Raw genomic sequence first — 22,731 nt, 5'->3', positions numbered from 1 at the left:
CACATTTATTGCGATGGTAGCCTTAGACAGTGCACTTCCTTAGGAAGTGCAATTATTTTTGCATGTGTACGTGTTTTTACACATATTTGTGTCTTGTTTGAAACTTAAAGTTGTCCAGCCTACACTTTTAGTCTGTTATGGTGGTTTGCGCTCGCCATTTACAGATTTTGTTAAAGTGCCACGTTGGTGAGATGTTACAGTGAGGGAAACAAGTATTTGATCCCCTGCTGATTTTTGTACGTTTGCCCACTGACAAAGAAATGATCAGTCTATAATTTTAATGGTAGGTTTATTTGAACAGTGAGAGACAGAATAACAACAACAAAATCCAGAAAAACGCATGTCAAAAATTGATTTGCATTTTAATGAGGGAAATAAGTATTTGACCCCTCTGCAAAACATGACTTAGTACTTGGTGGCAAAACCCTTGTTGGCAATCACAGAGGTCAGACTTTTCTTGTAGTTGGTCACCAGGTTTGCACACATCTCAGGAGGGATTTTGTCCCACTCTTTGCAGATCTTCTCCAAGTCATTAAGGTTTCGAGGCTGACGTTTGGCAACTCGAACCTTCAGCTCCCTCCACAGATTTTCTATGGGATTAAGATCTGGAGACTGGCTAGGCCCACTCCAGGACCTTAATGTGCTTCTTCATGAGCCACTCCTTTGTTGCCTTGGCCGTGTGTTTTGGTCATTGTCATGCTGGAATACCCATCCACGACCCATTTTCAATGCCCTGGCTGAGGGAAGGAGGTTCTCACCCAAGATTTGACGGTACATTGCCCGTCCATCGTCCCTTTGATGCGGTGAAGTTGTCTTGTCCCCTTAGCAGAAAAACACCCCCAAAGCATAATGTTTCCACCTCCATGTTTGACGGTGGGGATGGCGTTCTTGGGGTCATAGGCAGCATTCCTCCTCCTCCAAACACGGCGAGTTGAGTTGATGCCAAAGAGCTCCATTTTGGTCTCATCTGACCACAACACTTTCACCCAGTTGTCCTCTGAATCATTCAGATGTTCATTGGCAAATTTCAGACGGGCATGTATATGTGCTTTCTTGTGCAGTGGGACCTTGCGGGCGCTGCAGGATTTTAGTCCTTCACGGGGTAGTGTGTTACCATTTGTTTTCTTGGTGACTATGGTCCCAGCTGCCTTGAGATCATTGACAAGATCCTCCCGTGTAGTTTTGGGCTAATTCCTCACCGTTCTCATGATCATTGCAACTCCACGAGGTGAGATCTTGCATGGAGCCCCAGGCCGAGGGAGATTGACAGTTCTTTTGTGTTTTTTCCATTTGCCAATAATCGCACCAACTGTTGTCACCTTCTCACCAAGCTGCTTGGCAATGGTCTTGTAGACATTCCAGCCTTGTGTAGGTCTACAATCTTGTCCCTGACATCCTTGAAGAGCTCTTTGGTCTTGGCCATGGTGGAGAGTTTGGAATCTGATTGATTGATTTCTTCTGTGGACAGGTGTCTTTTATACAGGTAACAAGCTGAGATTAGGAGCACCCCCTTTAACAGTGTGCTCCTAAGCTCAGCTCGTTACCTGTATAAAAGACACCTGGGAGCCAGAAATATTTCTGATTGAGAGGGGGTCAAATATTTATTTCCCTCATTAAAATGCAAATCAATTTATAACATTTTTGACATGCGTTTTTCTGGATTTGTTTGTTGTTATTTTGTCTCTCACTGTTCAAATAAACCTACCACTAAAATTATAGACTGATCATTTTTTCGTCAGTGGGCAAACGTACAAAATCAGCAGGGGATCAAATACTTTTTTCCCTCACTGTAACTACCTCGCCTGGTATACAGGGGGTTGTGGGTTTGATCGCAACCTTGACGCCAGTATATTTGGCGTTTGCATGTTCTCCCCGTGGTCGCGTGGATTTTTCTCCGGGTCCTCCGGTTATTCCCTCCACATTGGAAACATGCGTTTAGAATATTTGGCTGTTATACATTTACATGTGATAAGCCACTTCGTTGAGCAATCATTTGTGGCCAGGTCGCTTCTGAAAAAGAACTATATAGCTCAGTGGGCCGAACCTGGAAACATAAAAATAGTTTAGTTGTACCGATATCCCTGCGTCACACCTCAGTTTTCTGGTATGCAATATCATCTGATATCTCTTAGCAGCTACACACCTCCGCATACTTAAAACAATGATTTTACTTGACTGCCAGTGCTGCAGACTGTTACATTTTCTAGTAAAATGTAGTAGTCGAAGAAAATAGATACTTTTCAAAGCGAGTATCTGCTTGTGTTCTATTGCAATGCATATTGTAACTATTTTCTGCACGGCTAAAGTATTAAGAATATACATTGTTGCATGCCATCTGAATCCATGTACAATTTGAATATTAACTCAAAATAATACAGCTTATTATATTTAAATGATACTCAAAGGTGACCAGAAACACACGCCACTATAATTCTTCACATTGTTCTATCAAAATCACCATCAGCCATAATCAATCCACTGCTGGATGTAGGCCTCTGCACGGTCTTGCAATGCAAAATCTGCCCTGGATTGAATATGAGCTGATTTTCTCACTCTCATCTCCACTGTAAACGCCCTCCTGGGCCTGTTTCTCATTTGACTGCCACTCCATTGTTTGTCTCGACCACCGGCAAGCATTCTTATTTTTGACACATCCTGTCAATGTGAGTTCTTCAACTTGTGTTTGTTCTCTGATCTATGTGTTCATCTTAACATCTCTCCCGCAACTTGTCCTTCCCCTGCACCTCCGATTAGCACGGTTGGCTACGTACGGTGCGAAAGAAGTTAAACGTACATAATTAGGTGTACAATTGCTCACGGAGTCCTTTTTAAACTAATTCAGCACCACCCATCCCATTATACAGTACAGTAATAGCAACATAAAAAACACATCACAACAATTACTTGACGTCAAGCACACTTTGTACCTTTGAAAATGTAAGGTTCCAGGCCTTAGGGCAATGTATCATTGCTGTACCTGGGCAGTGCCTGTTCACAATTGTGTTTAATCCAAGTGATGTCAACACAAAGAGGCCTGGACTTGTGAGTGTAACCCTTGGCCAGTGGCTTCTATGTTTACAGTCCACAGATTGATAACCTCGGGGCAAATCTTCATGACTGTGCAGGATGTTAATGATAAATTATTTCAGAGACCAAAGAGCGTGTTATTTGCCAGCGATTTACAGTGAAGAATTATAAAATGAAAAAAAAGCACGTTTGGCACATTTTGGAGTGGAAATATTTGTAAAAAGCCATCTCCACGTGGACGCGGCTATATTTGGAATATAATGAACAGTCTGCAAACCAAAGCGTCTCCTTTTCGTGATTTACAGATGTGTTTTTTTCTGCTGAAAATAGCTCATTAAATCCAGTAATTGTGTTGAGAAAGAATGCCGGAACGGGAAAAACAAAGAAAGACAGCACTTAAATCATTAACACAAACTCTGCACGGAACAGGTGGATTTACTGTTGCGGTAATGTGTGAAACAAAGCACACGCACTGGGGGGTAAGGATGGTTTATGACAGGGGATACAATCAGAAAATAAGTCTTCTTTTATTTTGCAAAGCAGCTGCAGCCTATGTCTTCTCTGTGCGGGGTTGTAATGTAGCTGGCAATGTCCATTACAGGCCCTCGCTGCTGCACAAAGAGTAATAATAACGCATCATTTACAGATGTTGTCAATCCACTGCTGGCGTGCCAAATCCTCCCCCTTCCGTGTCAGTTGTGGGGGTTTATTGACTGTATTACGCTACACTGGGCAGTACTAGTTGGTCAAGGGTTGGATGATGTCAGTGTTCGCTCAGAAAACCCTCATCACTGGTGTTTCCCACGGCAGAATCGAACTTAGGTTGCCGGCTTCATAGTGCAGCGTGCTAACCACAAGCCACTTTTCCACCCCCGCAGAGAAAATTCCAGAAGGGGGTCAGTGCTCTTCGCTATGAGAAATATCCCCCGTCCAGCCTTAACGTGACTTTACCGAATAGAACCAAAGAGTATGGATCCTTGCAGTCACGAAAGCTTAAAATCTAGAATTGATGGGGAAAGTGCTGTTAGCCAGCACCTATGAAGGCCGGCACGGCATACGAGGGGGTAGGTGGCCAGAACCGCGTCCCAGTGGCGATGTTCACACCGACGTAGGACCGATTCAGATACAGTAATCATCACTGGTGTTGGTCCTGAGCGGGAATTGAACTTGGGTCGCTGGGGTTCGAAGCGCAGCGCGCTAACAGCTACAATACCAGCTACACTACCGCTCCCCACTGCTCTATGAACCCAGTCACTGGCTAACATCAGTGGCGAGAACCGGCCATGGGCACCAACTCACCTTAAATTTGCCCTGACCACCGTGATGAAGTATGGTCAACTCACCTAGCCGCTGTGGATTGACATGACGTTACAGTATTCATTGTGTTCCAAATAATCCGGTGAACATCGTGTAATATGTATATATATCACGGCATTGAACTTTAGATAGTTAAAATGCTAAACGTTTGATTGATAGACTTTATTTTATAAGGTGAGAACCCATTGAGACTTGAAGTCTATTTTTCACGGGTGGTCTGGGGATATTCTACATTATTTCGTCACAATTATACAGAAATGGCAATCACGTGAAAAATATACAAGTATTTATACTAAAAACACACACTTGTACGCATTCCATAATTGAGCATAACATGGATATTCTTCGAGGAGATGGAGCCATGAAATTAATTTACGTGCAATAGCTAGGTGGATTATAATATCGCAGGATCGTAAGTGGCAGTGACTTGGGGAGGCCTTCATCCAGCAGTGGATTGACCATGGCAGCTGCTGCATTGGACATGCAATACAATACAGTACCGTGTATTATAATGGAGCATAGTATATGCGAATTGAAAATAGCGCTCTAATTGACTGTGCTTAAATACTTAATTAGTTTCTTTTACAAGCTGAGAAGCAATTTAAGACGCTGAGTCTCCGTCATTGGCGATCTGGGTAAATTATATTTTTCCCCTTGATATTCAATTATTAGGAATAATAAGCACACGACATATTACACACGTATTAAAATTAAATAAAACAGTTTTAATCATCTCGTAATTGGGCATGCAATAATTACAATACTATTGCTAATCGACACTTGAAGTGAAGCGGTCGAGTGGTCTCTGCTTAATGCGCGTGCACGCATGCACTTTATACCAATCCAATAATTGTGGCCACTTTGCCTGCACGCATTACTTGTAATACCTGCCTATGGATGTGCAGCACTGTAATAATTTACGATCATTAATCATGCGTCCAAGCCAAGAGGGTCTTGTGCCAGCATGTATTTGAGTCTGTCAATGCGTGTGTTTGTCTGTGGTCTCTTTGTATTTGTGTTGTGTGTGTTTCGATGTATAAATGCCTCTGTATGTGCGTATGTGTCTTTGGTCTGTGTGCGTGCCTTTGTGTCTCTAGTGACAATTAGCACCCCCTAGGTAGAGTCAGCCTGAAATGATTACCTGATGCGATGTGTAAACAATGGCACTATGGAGACAGGCGGCTGGGCCTTGTGCTGGCCACAGAACCTCCTTGTGTGCTGTTCCTGTCTTCATAGGTGCTCGCTAACAGCCCCGACAGTCTGTTAAGGTGCTTGTATTCTCTTCCTCTGCATGTGTACGCATGTTGATATCGTCGTGGTGTCTTTTTGTGAGCGGTGGCGCAGTGGTTAGCGCACTGCGCTACGAGCCCGTTCGCCTGCGTTCGATTTCCGACCGCGGCCAACATAAGTGGCGAATATCTGAACCGGTCATGTACCTCCTCTTGGTCCACTCGGCCTTAAACGAGTTTCTGGTATGGTGAATACATATGTGATGTATACACATCAAAGGTTGAACGGCATATATATTTTCTCTTTATATGCGCGTGCGTCTGTTAATGTGTGGGCCTGTAATCTCTACGTGTGTGTGTGTGCTTATTCATGTGTTTGTCCGTGTTTCTCTTTAGTCTGGGTGTGTGTACATTAAATGTATGTACTGTACATTAATGTACGTCTTTGTGTGTGTGTGCGGGGGTCTGTGTACTTGTGGGGAGCGGTTAGCGCGCTCACTCAAATGAGTACCTGGTGCGGTGTGTAAACATCGCCACTGGGGAGACAAAGGCGGCCGGGCGTGGTGCTGGCCACCCACCCCCTCGTGTGCCGTTGGTGGCTTTCGTAGGTGCTTGTTAAAAGCGCTTGTCCCAACAGTCGGTGAAGGCTACACGGGGGATCTTTGTCTTTGCGTACTTGTGTAATCACCCACGAATCCACATCTTTGAGTGTTTCCCACCAATACTCGGCAGGAAGCAATCAAACTCCAGATCAGAGAGAGAGATGTCGAGCTGTCAGTCTCTCCTCTCTCTCTCTCTCTGTTCCGACTCTCATTCCCAGTGTCCGCGGGATTATTCCATCGTTGGCGGCGGTGAATGGTTGGCTGAGCGTGGCGAGGTGTCGGGAGGAGGTTGGCCGATGAACCAAATTCGTCGTCTCCCATCGTGGTGGTTGGTGGCGGTGGTCGCACTTCGTATCTGAACCCGCGCCATCGTCTCTCACCTCTTGCGACTAAATCCGCGCAGACAAGGCTTGTTCACCAGACTGTTGGGGAGAGTGGTGTCAGCACCAATTATTTGAAATCCTTTGCCAGCCACCATGCCACAGAGACAAAGATCTCCCGTGTAGCCTTGAACACTCATCTTCTTTCGTTTAATTGTATTATTTTATTATCATTCTACGTGACTTTACCGAAAGAACCAAAGAAGATGAATCCTTGCAGTCACGAAAGCTTTAAACCTTGAACAGACTGTTGGGGCAAGTGCTGTTAGCGAGCACCTATGACGGCGCGATACACGAGGGGGTGGGTGGCCAGCAACACGCCTGACCGCCTCTGTCTCCCGAGTGGCGATAATTACACACCGCACCAGGTACTCATTTGCTGGCTGAGTCGACCTAGGTGATGCCCAGAACCGGTTCAGATATTCGTCGCTGGCGCGTTGGCCGTGAACGGGAATCGAACGCAGCTCAGCGGCGCTAATCACTACGCTGCCGCTCCCCATACCTATGCCACACACACACACGGACGCATCCGTCACTCCGTCGTTTCTACGACGCCCCACCTCGTGGTGCCGAGTGAGTCACTTGGGATTAACTCGGCCGCTTCGCAGCGCACGCCGCGTTCCATTCCGGGGTGGGGGGGGGGCGCGCTGGTTCCACGGGCCAACCAACAAGAGGCGTCAGGAGCGTCCTCCACCACCTCCTCCTCCTACTCCTGTCGCCACACGCGCGCACGCTCACGCGCGCCCCTCTCTCTCTCTGCTCTTCTTGCGCTCGCGGCTCATCCGGCCCTCCGCTGCGTTGGTGATTCAATTTGCTCATCTCTCGCTCGCGTCTCTGTCTCGTCCCCAAAACCGCGCGACACCGCAACGCGCGGCGCGCATGCGGAAAGCTGCACGATCCCAACTCGTAAAGCCTCTCACCACCACCACCACCTAACCACCGTCACAGCCACCCCCACCCCCCTATATTACCCCTTCATGACATAGTTCACCGAGGGAGAAGTCGTTACGAGAAGACAGCTTGGCTTGCTTGGCTGTGATGAGGCTTGCGATGAGAAGTGCATCCTGATTTGTCGTGGGATGGCTGAGCATCGGCGCTCCGGGACACCGCTCGGTGCCGGCAACATCATCAGCAGCAGCAGCTAGCGGCCACACCACGGACTGTCATCCCTGGAGCCCCTGGTTGCCCCCGTACCTGTTGGATTCGCAGTGGATTTGGATATCCCGCACCGGAGGTAAGTGCTTTGTGTTGCTTGCTTGGTGGTCTGTGTTGTTTCCCTAGTGGTTTGGGTTGCTGCTTGATGGTTTATGTTGTTGTTCCATGGTGGTTTGCGTTGTTCCTGAGTGCTTTGTGTTGTGCCTTAGTGTTTTATGTTGCTGCTTGGTGGTCTGTGTTGTTCCCGAGCGGTCTGTGTGTCCGCCCGAGTGATATGCGTTTCTGGTTGGTGATTCGCGTTCCTGCCTGGTGTGTACTCCCCTTGCATCGCTAAAGCGCGGGCCGCTTGCCTTACGAACCCGGCTGGAAGAAGAAAAAAAACAACAACCCGAGTTCGATTTCCGACCACAACTCGCATAAAGTGGCGACGGGTACCACACTGAACAAGTCCTTGGTTGACCATCCGCCTCGAATTGAGTTATGCACGTCCCTGGCGGTGCGGCATTTAAAAAAAGGCCATCAGCACCCGGTAAGACGAGCGGGCCAAGCGTGCTCCTTGGCCACACACCACCACCCCCAACACCTCCATCGTGCGCAGCATTTGGTCCTCAAATTGACGCGACAAATGTGCGCGCTCCGTGGTCGGGGATTATTGAGGGGCGGGAAGCGTCTTTGTCGCTGCCGATGTTGGGCACAGCCTCGTGCGTGCCCGCTGTTTTCACCTGGGCGCCAGCGATTCACCTCGTTAGGAGGTCGTCACCAGAGGTGCCCCCCCCCCCCCACATGAGCCCCCCATCTCACTCCCTGAACTGATGGATGATGTTACCCTGTTCGCGAGACGAAACTGACCGCTGTATGGGAGATAACCTCACGTGCCCGTTAGGCCGTGCGTGTAGGCGTGCCTTTTAAATGTCAAAAACGCGAGAGGTCATTATTCATTGTGATGGGGTGGGGGGTGTTTGTTGTCTATTATGCACGAGCCTTTGGCTATCGAACTCTCCGGTAGCTCGGCACGATGTCCGACGTTTCGCTGTTGAAAAAGCTCCCAGCACGTGGAGCAAAACGGCGAACATCGTGCCGAACTACACTGGCTACATCCCAAAGCCATATCGGGGGGGGGGGCGGTCGGGTGAGCTCAAGGATAACAAAGCACGAACACCTCAGCAAAGTGGTTTGCTTTGTCTTGTTGGCTTTTTACTTGACGCGTTGTGATGTATGCGCCCGTAGTTCCTGCTGTTTGTATAGGTAGGTGGCATGTTTGCAACAGTTAAGTGGAACAGGTATGCGCACTGAGCGGTGGGTACACGTACGTGTTTCACGCTCTCGCCGAGAGTTTAAGACGCATGGATAATTAAGCGGTGAAATCTTTGACATTTCACATTTTAAGAGATTAATAATTGAAGCGTTTGCCTAGTATCAAGGTTATGATCTGTAAGTTACGCCTATGGGCTTTTTCGCACTCGAATTTGTTAATTTAATCCATTAATCAGCGCCACGACAGCTGGGCCGCTATTTAATTAGCAGATAACTTGAAGTAGACGAATTCTCGCCCGGCGTAAGGGAATGCATTCGATTACACGTGGTCAAACATTAAACAGGTGTGCTTCGCGTTGCGCTGCAATCGTCAGGACGGTGTTTGTTTATTGAATGTATTGATATAAATTTCAACTCCTTGTAATGTAATGTGCGAGGGAGCGGTGGCGCAGTGGTTTGGCGCATTGCGCTACTGAACCCCGGTGGGCCAAGTTCAATTTCCGGCCACGCATAACGTCAGCGGCGAGTGTTGTCTAAACCTATCCTGCCTCCCCCCATCCCCTTCACGAACTTGCACCGACCAGCCAGTTGAAGCATGGTCAAACAACCTCCACAAGCGACTCTGCGTGCTGATGCCATCATCCAGCAGTCGATTGAAACAAGGGACTGAACAACGGAAAACGGTATAATAAACATTGCGGGAAGGATCGCATTTCACCGTTTTTTTTGTTACGATTGACACGTTACAGCGTATTTATCGGAACGAAATAATGTTCGCAATCGACTCGAGAAGGCAACTTTTGAATTTTGGAACCCGTTGCCGTGAAAGGGGACACGTTGACGATGTACACGGCACGTGGGTTCTCGTCTGAGTAGACGAATGCGCGCAGGAACACCATGAGCACGTCGAGCGGTTGCAACGATGCTTAATCTAGCATACAAGGGCTGTCGATGTGAGATTGCGGGCTTCGGGGTAAAGGTCTCAATCGTAAACGTTGCTCAACAGAGCACAGAGGCGCGCAGCAGGCAAACAGCACCTCGAAGCGCAGTGCCGCCTCGCCATACAAACCCGGCACGCTACCACCACCGTATTATCTACACTGCACCATGCGCAGCAGCAGCGGTGTCTGTATCTCGCGTATAAAGACAAAGATGCCCCCCCCCTCTCCCCATATTTAGCCCTGTACGTGGAATGAAGGAGCACAAGGGTTGTTTGCGAGCACCTAGTAAGGGCGGGTTAGAGCAGAGGGATGGGATGGGGGTGTTGTGAAAACGAGCAGCACGGCTTGCCGTCTTTGTCTCCCTTGGGCTGATGTTAACACACCCGACACCAGGTGCTCATTTATGGCAGTCTGGCTCGGGTATGTCAGGGCCAGACAACCACTTGCGTGGTCAGTAATTGAATCCAGGTAAGTTTGCAGATATAGCACGTGTATTTTATTAGAGATAGTATCATAACTATCCATGACGACGATGAATAACACGAAAGCAATGTTTTAAAGGCTAATACTTTGCATCGAAACAAAAGGGCAGGATTCGTGTAAACATTTAAAACCCTGATAGTCTAAACGTGCGTATATGTAAATTAACTTTTTAATTATTGAAGATGAACTTGTACCTTTGGAAAGTCAAGTTGAGTATCCATTAAATTTGCTATGTAACTACATTGTGTCTACAATGCATCATATATGATGGCCATAACAGGAGTTCTGCTGAGTGCGTGCTAACTGACTTTACTACGGTAGAGGTAAATACTCAAAGGCAAAGGATATTACATCATAAAAAAGCAGTTTGCCCTCTTTGTTAAGTGCGTTATGTGCAGGCACTGTAGAGCTATTATAATTCTTGACTATATAAGAATGATATGCTTTTATTAGACCATATTTTTTCGTGATACTGCATTGGCAGTGGTTGGCAAAGCACAAATAACACCAACAACAACAATTGAGCGCATTTGTTAATAACACTGCCCTGAACGTGGAGGGGGGGGGGGGGATGTAACGGGCAACATCGCAGGCACTGGACCTTCTTCATCGCAGAGAGAATGCATTGAGTTTATGCTTTTGTTTCAAGTGTATTCTACACTCTGCATTAGATGGAACTTGTGCAGTCAAACCTTATTTAGTATTGTCTACTGAGGAGCGTTACTGCTAAATGTACACATGTTTAACTTCTTTCGCACCGTACGCAGCCAATGTCACAGGCCAAGTATTTGTTTTTGAAACGATGTCTTGAAAAAAGGAGTTTCTGAAATAAATTTGAATTCTATGACTCGCCCTTCCACATCACAAGCTGCGTAGCTTTTTACAATAAACCGGCCGCGCACAAATGATAAAAACATATATTGATGTGTTGAATATTTGATGATGCTACAAACATTTTAATTACGGTCAGAACACGAAACGTGTGCCTGTTATTCAGTCAAATGTGGTTTTAAAGGAGCGCAATGCTTCATAAACAGGTACAAAGGTCAACTGTCAAATTTTTTTCCCTTGACTTTTTGCAACATTCGCATGTTATAACTTGAATGGGCATCGTCTTGTGCAAAATCCACGGTCGTCAAAGCTGATTTTTATTTCCTCTCTTCAAAATTTCCCCGCAGATTTTGGCTGCCGCCTTTGCCCTGTGCCTTTTTGGCACGTACGCTGATGCCAGAAAACAGAAATGTATGGCAATAACACCACCTTTAACAAGTAAGTGGCTTTACTGTGTTGACCGTAACCTGGTGCCGTCACTTAAATGTCTGCTGGTCTCTGTAAAGTGCAGTCGAGTGTATTTTGTCGAAGGAAATGTGGTAGCAGTAACACAATGGACCATTTAATGAGTATACGTGTACGAATCGGTGTAATTGTTTAATAAGTTACTACATGTTTACTGATACAATATTATTCTTTTTTTTACACTTTGTAATTGAGACGAAGCACTTATTTGTAACGCTTGCAGAGCAATGCATCGCCCCTATGCAATAGAAAATTGCCTGTAGAAGAATATTATCAGAACTCCTGCCAAGGTGCTTTCAAAGTGACCTCTTCATCCCCTCCTAGTGTGGATTAGGCTTTCCCACTCACCCTACAGAAAATAAATGTCCGTCGTTTTAACAGGCAAATCAATACATTTTTTGTTCTCATTAATTTATTTTTTACCAGGATGATAACATTAGCTCGCTATGCTTGAGAACCCTGTATAATCACAGGTGGCTGCCAAGATAAGAACCCAGGATCTTAGGAGTGCCATCTCGGTGCACTGACCCCTACGCCACCACAAGTCACCTATATTTGTTAGTGTCTCTTGAGTATATTCATTTACCCTGATATCCATTGCAGCCTCTGTCATTTTAAACTTTTCAAATGACACATGAGCGTTTGTGACTATGGAAAGCTTACACCAATTGCATATTGTATGTCGTGAATACAAATATAAAAACATGTTGATCTGAAGTGCACAAGCGTGAAGAAGTGACGTTTCTTAAAATAGATGCTTCAGAGGATGGCTTTAAGGAATGAGACAAGCCTGCAGGTGTTAAACATTTTGTCACAATCGAACGCGATGCACAAAAGTGGACCAGACTTGATTTACACATTGTGTGGAGAAACTCTATCCAGGAGATGTTATCGGCTAGCTTGAGATGTTTGTTATGTTATATTCTGCATTGAAGAGAGCCTCAAGATAGCATTGACCTAGACACCGACATAATATTTCGCACCAACTTTTCTGGCATGTCAGGGCATTAGAAATGCAGCCCATACATTCCGTCATTAACATGCAGGTAAATGGACATGCAGCGGTGAACAAGAGTGGGCATGTAGGTGTAAGGCTTGCCAAAATAAGATATTTTAATCGTTTGTCTAATTTCTCTTTACTTTATGGGTTCTGGCTAGAATATATCTAAATAAACAGAATACAGTACATCTTCTTGGTTCTTTCGGTAAAGTCACGTAGAATGGAAATAAAATAATACAAATATAACGTAATAAAATAAAATTCTCACGACGTTTCGGCCACAACACAAGAAAGCTACTTGTGTTGTGGCCGGAACGTCGTGAGAATTTTATTTTATTATGTTTTATTTTTATTATTTTATTTCCATTCTGCGTGACTTTACCGAAAGAACCAATAAGATGAATCCCTGCAGTCACGAATGCTTTAAATCGAACCAGAATTCAGTAGTCTCAAAGCTACAGTGGTATGCGTGCTTGGATATTAATTGCACAAAACACAATTCCGCACACAGTATTGATAATAATAATGCTATTCAAACGTCATTCTGTGTGGCTCGCCTTAATCGCACAATATGGAATGGGTTCTGAAAAAGCAGGCCTGCACAAAACAGAAAATGGAAATGCTTTTGCCTTCAATTGTTTTACTTTAAAAAAAAAGAAAAATGTAATATTGTTGAACATTAAAGAAATATTTTGGAAAAATCAAATTTGTGGCACCTAGTAATTGCTGCGTGCTTTCTACAATTCATCGGTACGGAATGGAAAATTGCACAGAAATTTGCTTTCCGCCTTCATGACTTGCCCATCTCTCAGTGATTGGCGTTGTATTGGAGAAGACCCATTGTCAACGCATGTGCTCATGGTGAACTTCGTCTTTTTGGAAAGAGCACATTTGGGTTTGAAATTAATAGTTAAGTACTAATTTGTAAAAAAAAAAAAATAACAACGTTCAATCGGTTATTCCCGCAACATTTTAGTACTCTATGCATTTCACTGCAACATTATAAGGGATTTTAATTTGGTCGAGAATGAAGTGGTGGCGTGGAAGCATCGCGGTTAGCGCACCACAATATGAAGCGAGTAACCTGGATTTGATTTTCAGCAATGGGTAATGCCAGCCAGCGATGAGTGATAGCTGAACCACCCCTGAGTGCCCGCACCGCTTCATCAACCCACACTGACCAGGGTGGTGAAGTATGGTCAAACAACCCCTATGACCAACACTGGCGTGAGGAGGCTCTAGTCCAACAGTGGATGAAGGGCTGTAAATGATGAAGGGCTGTAAATAAAATAGAGAGAATGAAGTGGCATGCACTTCTCATCTGGTTATTCATTGGATATATTCAGTGGCTATTTAAAGTATGGCCAGTAGGTTTGAAACACAGCAGCATGGTTAAATACTGAGCAAATGAGAGATCGTCTTCCGAGCAGACTGAGCTGGCGAACATATGGCTAAAATGTTTTTTTTCCAAAAGAAAAAAAAACGGATTGGTTCAAAGTTATTGACTTATTTGTTTGTTTCACACTATAAACTATCCTGCTGTTGGTACAAATTATTCTTTGAAAGCTCAGTAGAGCATTTGATAGGTTTTTTGACCGTTATCAAAGACGCAGCGTGGTAGCACTTTGCCTGCTGAAGGTGGCTGCAGCTAATACCACGTCCCTCTTCGCTCTTGTCATCCTGTAAGCGATGAGACATCCAGCCAAGCCGAGAAGTACATCCTTGCTGGCATCTTCTCCATCATCATCGCTGTGACCATTCTGGGAAACCTGCTGGTGGTGGTCGCTGTGTGCAAGGATAGACACCTCCGGTGAGACCCTCTGTCGATCATCAGGTCCAACGACCTATGTGGAGACGCAAAGTAGTTTTGGGTATATGTGCACACTACCCATGACGTTCCACGGCAGTGCGTAATGAGTTTGTGCAGGGCATTGCTTCTTGCATTGATTGCAGTCACATAGGTTACATGGTGTGATCTTTCCAGAGGCATCTCGTATTTGTTTTACCAACCTGCCTCTGCTGATGAGACCCAGAAGGTTGAAATTTGTCCAAAGTTTGCTCATTTTTAGCCAATGCTGCTTGATAAAAATTGATGTTGAAATCGAAAAGGCCGATGGAACAAACAATCTTTGTATTTATTTATGGAGACACAGAGAGCATAGTTTATACTTGTATCCAGTCCACCTGCATCCCCCCCCCTCAACCGGGAAAGAAATAAACCGCAGGTGTAAACTGCCTCGGAACACTTTGAGTGCACGCGTTCACTCGGCTGGACCCCGTGGTTACGTTTGCAGCGATGGCTTTAAGCCATCCCATTGATTGTTCCAGAAACATAAGAGGAGAACATTGGCAGCGGATCCTCATTTGACCCTTGCAGGTTGGCTCGGTGTTACACAACCACACCCCCTTTTTCCCCCTCTCCTCTTATAATCCATCTGAAAAGGAAAAAAAGCAATGCGCAAATGCATCTTTTGTGTAATGGCACCACTTGTCCGGATATAAATCCCATTTAAGAGGATGTGTTTCCTACTGGAAGGATTAGTGCGGAGTTTGGTCAGCATTGCTCACATTTAAAATGTATTTGCGCAAAACGAGCGTCGCTGTGATATCAAACCCATTCATGGTATAAAATTCTCTACAGTGAAACTGCTATTCCAAGTGGGTATCTGACCTTGTACCAATCACCCACCCCCGCCTTATCTGCTTCACCAGATTTGTACAGACGTAGAGAAAACATCTCTTCCAACCCCCCCTTCCCCCATGTCATATACTATATTATAATGGGTTTACCCTGCTAGCTGGTTGACATTGACTTCAAACTATTGCCCACTGTCTCAGCCAATTTCAGAAGCCATCAAAACCTATTTGTCTGGCGTGTGTGAGAGGGACATTCTTTGTACGCCGACGCAACGCTCTATCTGCTTCATTACGCGTACGAGATTCTGGAGCAATAGCTCTGTATGAGATTCTGTTTTATCAGACTTCTTGTGGCGGTGGTGGTGGTGGTGTCGTGTGAACCGTCGTGTCGAAAGTGGAATGTGACGTGCAGTATTTTAAATAAGCATGACACACTGACCCTTATGTCCCATATCGCTCGCTGTGGAGATCTTTATTTCTGGTCTGTGATGGTGAAACAAAACAACATATAATAATTTCCTTTTATTAACCTGTTAATTTTATTAACATACAAGTCAGTTTCTGAGTAGACCAAATGCAGTCTCTAAAGGGGCCCTCAGGAGCTCCCTCTAGTAAAGGCTCTTCTGGTTAGCAGTGGCATGAGCAAAACAATTGCAGAGCTGTACCTTTAACCCTGTGGTTTATTTGCAAGGTTTTTTGTTTCATCTCAGCTTTCGTGACTCCAGGGAACCCATCCTCTTTGGTTCTTTCGGTAAAGTCACGTCGGTTTTTTTGTTTTGTTTTTCTCGCCAAAGTAAATACCACTTGCTTTACAAAAAACAGCGATTGAACATATTTATTTCATTCGTAGTCGTTTTTGGATGCATTACAGAAAGCAAATAAATAACACACGCAGTTGCTATAGACAGTTTTCACACAGCTTGAATTTACGACTGACTCTTGTTTTTTGTCTGAGGTACTCATCTGGTGGTCATACACCCAGCACTATCCATTGCATCAAAAATGAAAAACCTTCTCATTAGCAGGCTTTTGGAAAAGGCTAATGGGAATCTAATATGCCCTGTATGGTCTACTCTTATGTTCCCATTAACGCATTCCAGTGGGCATTGTGAGGGATCTGTGGTTGAGGTGCATTATACATTTATTTATTTGTGGATGACAATAGTCAGGATTGTGAGTCACAGCTGAAATATCTTCATGAATTGAGGGTTCAAACTCCCTCCTTATGATTGAGTTTACATTCCCAATGCGTCGAAAACCTAATTAACAGCCAACTCTCTGAATGTATAAAAATTTCATACGTGTTCATTGCCCAGGTGTTCACGGTGCCCATTTGCAGTTAACCCACTGCGTTTGTTGTGCAGCAGCAACGAAGGGCATAAAGGGAGCACCATTTATTTTATGTGTCTGTGCTTGCGGGCATTCGCCATAAGGTTAGCAACTGGTCACGGTGGAAAATATGGTATTATATACAAATACGTGCTTGTTAATTCAACTCCGCCTGGAACCTGCGTGAAAAAATGCAAGCTAAATGTGACCCAGAGGCAAGGAATAGAGGCGTGAGATTGAGCTCTTCCCTACCTTGACATGGATTTGAGAAATGGCTCTCTGGCACATTCAACTTTGCTTTGGTGGCTGCACTTTAAGTGGCCTCGGCTTCTGAGTCATCAGATTAGCTAGCCAATGCATTGTCAAGTTTTGGTGTACGAGGTGGTGGTTCAATACCTTTTTTAATGGAATGAATGGATGCTTACTTTTCTATTTATAATTGCATGATTGTAGTGGCCACACTTGTTGTGAATACAATGCTAACCCCACAAGGGATCCTTTTGTAACTTGAGGTGAGAAATTTACAGCCTCGGGTATAAACAGTGTCTTTATAATATGCTCTCTGAAGTTAAATGCTGAATCTGTTACTGAGCTGTAACATTTTTAACCTCAAGGATGAGACACTGAACGCATATTTTAATGTTAGGCTTTCCCACCTGATGACGGACGCTTGCACCCGAAACGTCGTGATTTATTTTATTTTATACCTACGTGACTCTACCCAAAGAACCAAAGAGTGTTTATTTTAATGTGTTTTTGTATCCCTCTGCCACTTCAAAAATTTTATTTTTTGGGTCTTTCGGTAAAGTCACGTAGATAGGTTTAAAGAAAATAACAACAAAACTACAACGTTTCGATCGCAACACAAGTGGTCGTCCGTGACTTTACCGAAAGACCCAAAGAATATGAATGTCTGCAGTCACGAAAGCTTTAAGTCAAGATTCAAAAATGTTGTCAACGATGCATTCGTTTTAACAATGCCCATGTTAATTTATATCGTTTGTTAGAAAAATCAAGACCAACTACTTCATTGTGTCACTGGCAGTGGCAGACCTTCTGGTGGCTATTCTTGTGATGCCCTTTGGGGCTGTGGAGAGGGTGCAGAACGACTGGCCCTATGGCGACAAATTCTGCATAATTCGAACCTCCTTTGACGTCATGTTTACCACTGCCTCCATCATGCACCTCTGCTGCATCGCGTTGGACAGGTAATTCCTCACCACAACATCTGCCTACTCAACGTCAATTTCCACGGTGGTCCCAAAAACCCCGCCCAAAGCTCAATCCATAGATTATCCCCCCCCCCCTTCATGCCCACATCCTGTGCATATCACCAATCGTAGCCCCAATATTATTTATCAACCACAATAACTCTAAACCTCTGCCCATGAAGTTAGACCTACAAATCTGCCTTTCAACTTTTGTGCGCTTGACTGGATCATTGCATTTTAACGCTGGGATTAGTTCAAGGTTGTCAATAAAAAGTTGATTTTTTTTGGTGAACTCTTTGGTACATTCAAAAGCGTAATGAAGAATCGGAACTTCTTACAGACTGCGCCAGGTATTTAGTTGCTGATCCTTTTGGACTAAGCCTTGTGGCTTTAACAAGTACATGATTGCATGTAATGCTCATTTTCTTCCTTGATTCAGAATGTGTCAAGTACCATAACATGAAGGGAATTCTAAAAAGGATATAATTTCGGATAAAATTCATACTTTCAAAGGACTTTCTGGAACTTTACTAATTTTTAAATACACGGTGTCGGTGATGTTGAATTCACTTGTACATACGGTACAGGTTAGTGATGAGTCCTCCTTCCCAAGCAATTGGGATTCAAATCCAGCAGTGACTAAACTCAACTCTAATGTCTCACAGTTCAACAATTTGCAAAGGAATTCTCAATTTGTGTGCACTGGGGGTAGCCATTAATGGGTAATTACACGCTACTTTAAACATATCGAGAGTCAATATGGATACAATGACTGCCGTTACTGCTATTGACCACACCTAGTGTAAGAAATAAATGTGCACCAGCTTAGAACGCTGTGCCATTATATTGCCTAGGCATGCACAACTATTCTGGTCTCTGAGATTTTTTTTTTATATACGTGCGTAAATCTTCATTTGGACTTTGACTTTGTGCCTGTGCCAATAGGCCTTGACTCGAGCCATCTCTTTCTGATATTAGCGCTCAGCTCTGCACTTGGCACCGTGGAGATGAAAGACACCGCACAATGCCAATTGCTAACAGCCTTCCGAATGTGTTGCACCTCCAAAACAGCCGCCAGCTATCAGCGAGCGCACTTTTATTTCTGCGATGCTCGAGTTCGTCCATCAACGCTGCGTATTCAATGGGGATAACTTCATTGGCATGAACTGATGCAAGCGCAGCATTGCTCAACAAAGTGTGCCACCGGTGTGACTATCTATAACCCACTCTGGCAGCCATGTGAGGAATCTTACAGAATAATTGCGGCGATATATCACTCTGCGTTGATGAAGTACGCGCTTTGGTTGTGCCCCATTTGTGTAATGGACTTCGATAGGAATTAATAATTGACATCGTGCTTGATTTACAGAAAGGCGATTTACAAACAATTGGCATCGTGTTGATATGTCTTTAAAAGAAAAAAAATCTGTAATATTCATCATTATAATTAGTGATAGATTAGAAAAAGACTAAGATCTATTCTGTTAAACGTGCAAGCTTGCAATTGCCAACCTCTTGCATTCAACTGCGAAACACTTTGCGTCCTGAAAACCGACTGCAGGCCAGCAGAAGTTTCGTTTCATTGTCGCAGTAATTTATGGGAAAGTACATTTCATGCAAAAGTCCATTTAAACGTTTCGTGGATTTATCCTTGGTGATTGACAACTCTCAACAGTTGATTACTCTGCTTCTCGACTTGCCGCCCCTTATATGTGCACAAAGTTGCCCGTGTGTGTACGCTCGGGAAGCTTCAACGCAAACGTGTGTCCGTGTGCAGGTTTTACGCCATTTGCTGCAAGCCCCTGGTCTACCAAAATAAAATGACGCCTCTGAGAGTGGGGCTGATGCTGGGGGCGTGTTGGGTCGTCCCTTCCCTCATCTCGTTCATCCCCATAGCCAACGGCTGGAACATCATCGGCATAGAACAACAGGTGTTTCTCTTGGCTGCCTGCCAGCCCCTTGTTCGGTTGCCGCCATATCTCAGCCATGTCAAATATATTATAAATATATTATTAATTTGTCGGCGACTGTGCTTATATACTGCATGAATGTGTCTCTATGTGTCTGACAGTAGGATATATGCATGTGTCTGAGTGGCAGTGTAACGGTTAGCGCACTGCGCTACGAACCCCGGTAACCTGAGTTCGATTCCAGGCTATGGCTAACATCGTTGGAAGTATATCTGAACTGGTCCTGGGCCGTCCCTTAGGTTGACTCGGCTTTAAATGGGTAGCTGGTGGGGTACGTGTACATCAGCATTGGGGAGAAAAAAGTGGTTGATTAGACGAGTACTGTGCCAGCTTTCATAGGTGCTCGCTAACAGCGATCACCAGCCTAGGTAGGTTATACAGAGGATATATGTCTCGAAACATCAGTGACATAGCGATGTTAACGTTGTTTTTTTTTTTTACACGCTGCGCGATGTAAATATAAAAAAAAGTGTGACTTGTTTTGTGCGAGCTATTCGACGATTTTCTGTGGATCCGCTGCGGGGTAACCTAACCTACGAGTCGCGTGCACCACAGCTTGAGCTCCGGCTCGGTCAGGCGAAGGAGGCGAACCAGACGCACTGCATCTTCATGGTGAACAAGGTGTACGCGGTGGCCTGCTCTCTCGTTGCCTTCTACATCCCCCTGGGGCTCATGGCGGCCGCGTACCAGCGCATCTACGTGACGGCGCGCGCCCACGCGCGCCAGATCGGCTCGCTGCAGCGCGCCGTCTCGAAGGACACCACGGGTGACGAAGTGACAATGGTGACCTCGGGCGCCGCATCGCCCCTGAGGGCCCAGCAGCTGGTGCCGGTGGCCCAGGCCACGATGGTGCAAACGCAGTCGACGCGCTTCCGTCACGAGACGAAGGCGGCCAAGACTCTGGCGATCATCATGGGCTGCTTCTGCCTGTGCTGGGCGCCGTTCTTCATCAACAATGTGATCGACCCGTTCGTGAACTATGACACGCCGCAACAGCTGTGGGACGCGTGGCTGTGGCTGGGCTATGCCAACTCGGCGCTCAATCCACTCCTCTACGCGTTCCTCAACCGATCGTTCCGCCGCGCTTTCCTCGCCATCCTGTGCTGCTGGGACGCCGCTCGCTACCGCCGCTCATCCTTCAGCAGTCACTCCGTGCGCTACTCCGTCAGCACCAACGGCAGCGCTGTCCAGCCGGTGCCCAGGTGAGCCGTCCTGGCTTCGGCATGCTTGCGTACGTGCATGGTTTCTCCCTTTTCAGTATTTAGCTGCTTGGAGAGATGTTTACTGGTAAGAAGCGTAGAAGCACTGGTGTCTTATTATATTTATTTGCCGAACACTTTGCCAATAGGGTGGGGAGCGGTGGTGCAGTATGAACCTCACGGCCTGGGTTTGATCCCTGACCACCGCTAATATATTACGCGAGTGATATATTCGAGCTGGCCTTTAACCCCCACTTCACCAACTCGTGCTGATCAGCATAGGGAAGTATGGTCAAATAATCCCACATTACTGAAAATGTTAAAACATTCGTTATTTCTTTCACCCTCCCCCAATGTATTCCAATTGTGCTATCAGCCTAATGTCTCGAGGCGAATAATTAGTTTAGGATCTCACAGAGCAAACACCCCTGATGTGTCAGAGAATGGCTCTCGAAAAATCCTTCCAGTGGCCTTTCCCATGCCCTCTGCAGTGAGATTGTTTGCCGCTTGGCAGTCAAACCATTATTTTACAATTTCAGAACTGGAATTTAGCTAATAAAGTTAAAACCAAATTTAATTACAATGATTTTTTTACGTGTACAGTCATTAGTCACTGAGCTGAGAACATCAACTCGCTATACTTGATGAATCCTGGCAATCATAACTGGTTGCTAGGATTCAAACCCAGGTTCTCAGTGGTGCTGGCTCAGAACTCTGACCCACCATGTCACCTCATGTAAAATTATTGTATGTACTTATTATTATTATTACTACGACTACACCTTAGTCAATTGACAATTATTTAATCGGTGTTTTGGATGAGGGGTGGGGGGAGTTGCAAAATTTTATACGTGAAAAAAAATCCTTCTGTTCCCAATTGAGGAAACAGCGTCAATATCCAGTTCTTACCAGTCGGGCACTAGCCTGATTTTATTGTTTTATTGTAACACGGTTGGTAGTTCAGGGTCCAAGTGTGTGTTTATAGGTCGTTAAACAAATACTTGCATAGTATGTGATAGCAATTCCTTCACTTGTTACATTATTTTAAGTGGTATGTATTCCACGGCAAACAGAATGCCTCTGGGTGCTATGTCACATTGCATTTTGCTTGCTGGCGAATCGTGGATTTTTTTATATATATGAAGCAGACCTCAAATGGCTCACGAGAATAATTCAATATTCTGTGTTGTGGCACTGTTGGAATGTTGCTTTGTTTTGTTGCCAAGAGATGAATGTCCATTGAAGCCATATGGGCAACAAGCGACATTGGCATGGCTTATCAGCCTCCTTATTTTTAGCACAACCTCTTTCGTTTTTAGATAAAATGCTTTATGTAACTTTTGATCTGGGTTAAGGTACAAAGGTTCGTTGTAACCGAAGGTGATAAGCTCTATTGCAGGTCTCTCACAATCTGTAAAATGCGTGAAGCATGGCAGTCGGTGCTGCGTTACTTCTTCAGCATAATTTATAAAAAGAGGGTATATCACCGGTTCGATTTAAGATATTTCCCCCCCCCCCTTCCACTTTACTCGGAAAGCCATGTAGATGCAATTGAGCGCTTAATTAGTTTTCAACCTGTCTTTGGCTGGAATTTCACAACTGGTGGCATATATACGTTCAGAATGGCAATTGGTGACTTATTGTCGGTAACAAAAATAGTTTTTTATGGAGGAAGAAGACGTGCAGACATTGCTCCGATTC

At 45.0% G+C, this 22,731-nt stretch overlaps 1 protein-coding gene across 8 annotated transcripts in view; it reads left to right on the top strand.

Annotated features, from left to right (window-relative positions):
- Window positions 1-22,731, top strand: part of HTR4 (5-hydroxytryptamine receptor 4) — a 109,557-nt gene that overhangs the window by 57,073 nt on the left and 29,753 nt on the right. For 4 of the 8 annotated variants that reach the window (XM_076065842.1, XM_032950740.2, XM_076065847.1 and 1 more), the window contains 8 exons: window positions 6,394-7,789; window positions 8,047-8,239; window positions 9,549-9,647; window positions 11,567-11,657; window positions 14,372-14,494; window positions 17,658-17,858; window positions 19,639-19,792; window positions 20,387-21,033. In XM_076065842.1, coding sequence (XP_075921957.1) covers window positions 11,629-11,657; window positions 14,372-14,494; window positions 17,658-17,858; window positions 19,639-19,792; window positions 20,387-21,033 — 1,154 coding nt within the window. In that variant the 5' untranslated portion in view covers window positions 6,394-7,789; window positions 8,047-8,239; window positions 9,549-9,647; window positions 11,567-11,628. Of the gene's footprint in view, window positions 1-6,161; window positions 7,790-8,046; window positions 8,240-9,548; window positions 9,648-11,566; window positions 11,658-14,371; window positions 14,495-17,657; window positions 17,859-19,638; window positions 19,793-20,386; window positions 21,034-22,731 lie in introns of those variants that run through there. The other 4 variants (XM_032950734.2, XM_076065844.1, XM_076065845.1 and 1 more) reach the window with 4 other exon arrangements.

This window comes from Petromyzon marinus, chromosome 9, assembly GCF_048934315.1.
Source record: "Petromyzon marinus isolate PM22_M1 ecotype Great Lakes invasive population chromosome 9, UKy_Petmar_22M1.pri1.0, whole genome shotgun sequence".
Lineage (NCBI taxonomy): Eukaryota > Metazoa > Chordata > Hyperoartia > Petromyzontiformes > Petromyzontidae > Petromyzon > Petromyzon marinus.
This window is presented reverse-complemented; position numbering and strand designations above follow the sequence as displayed.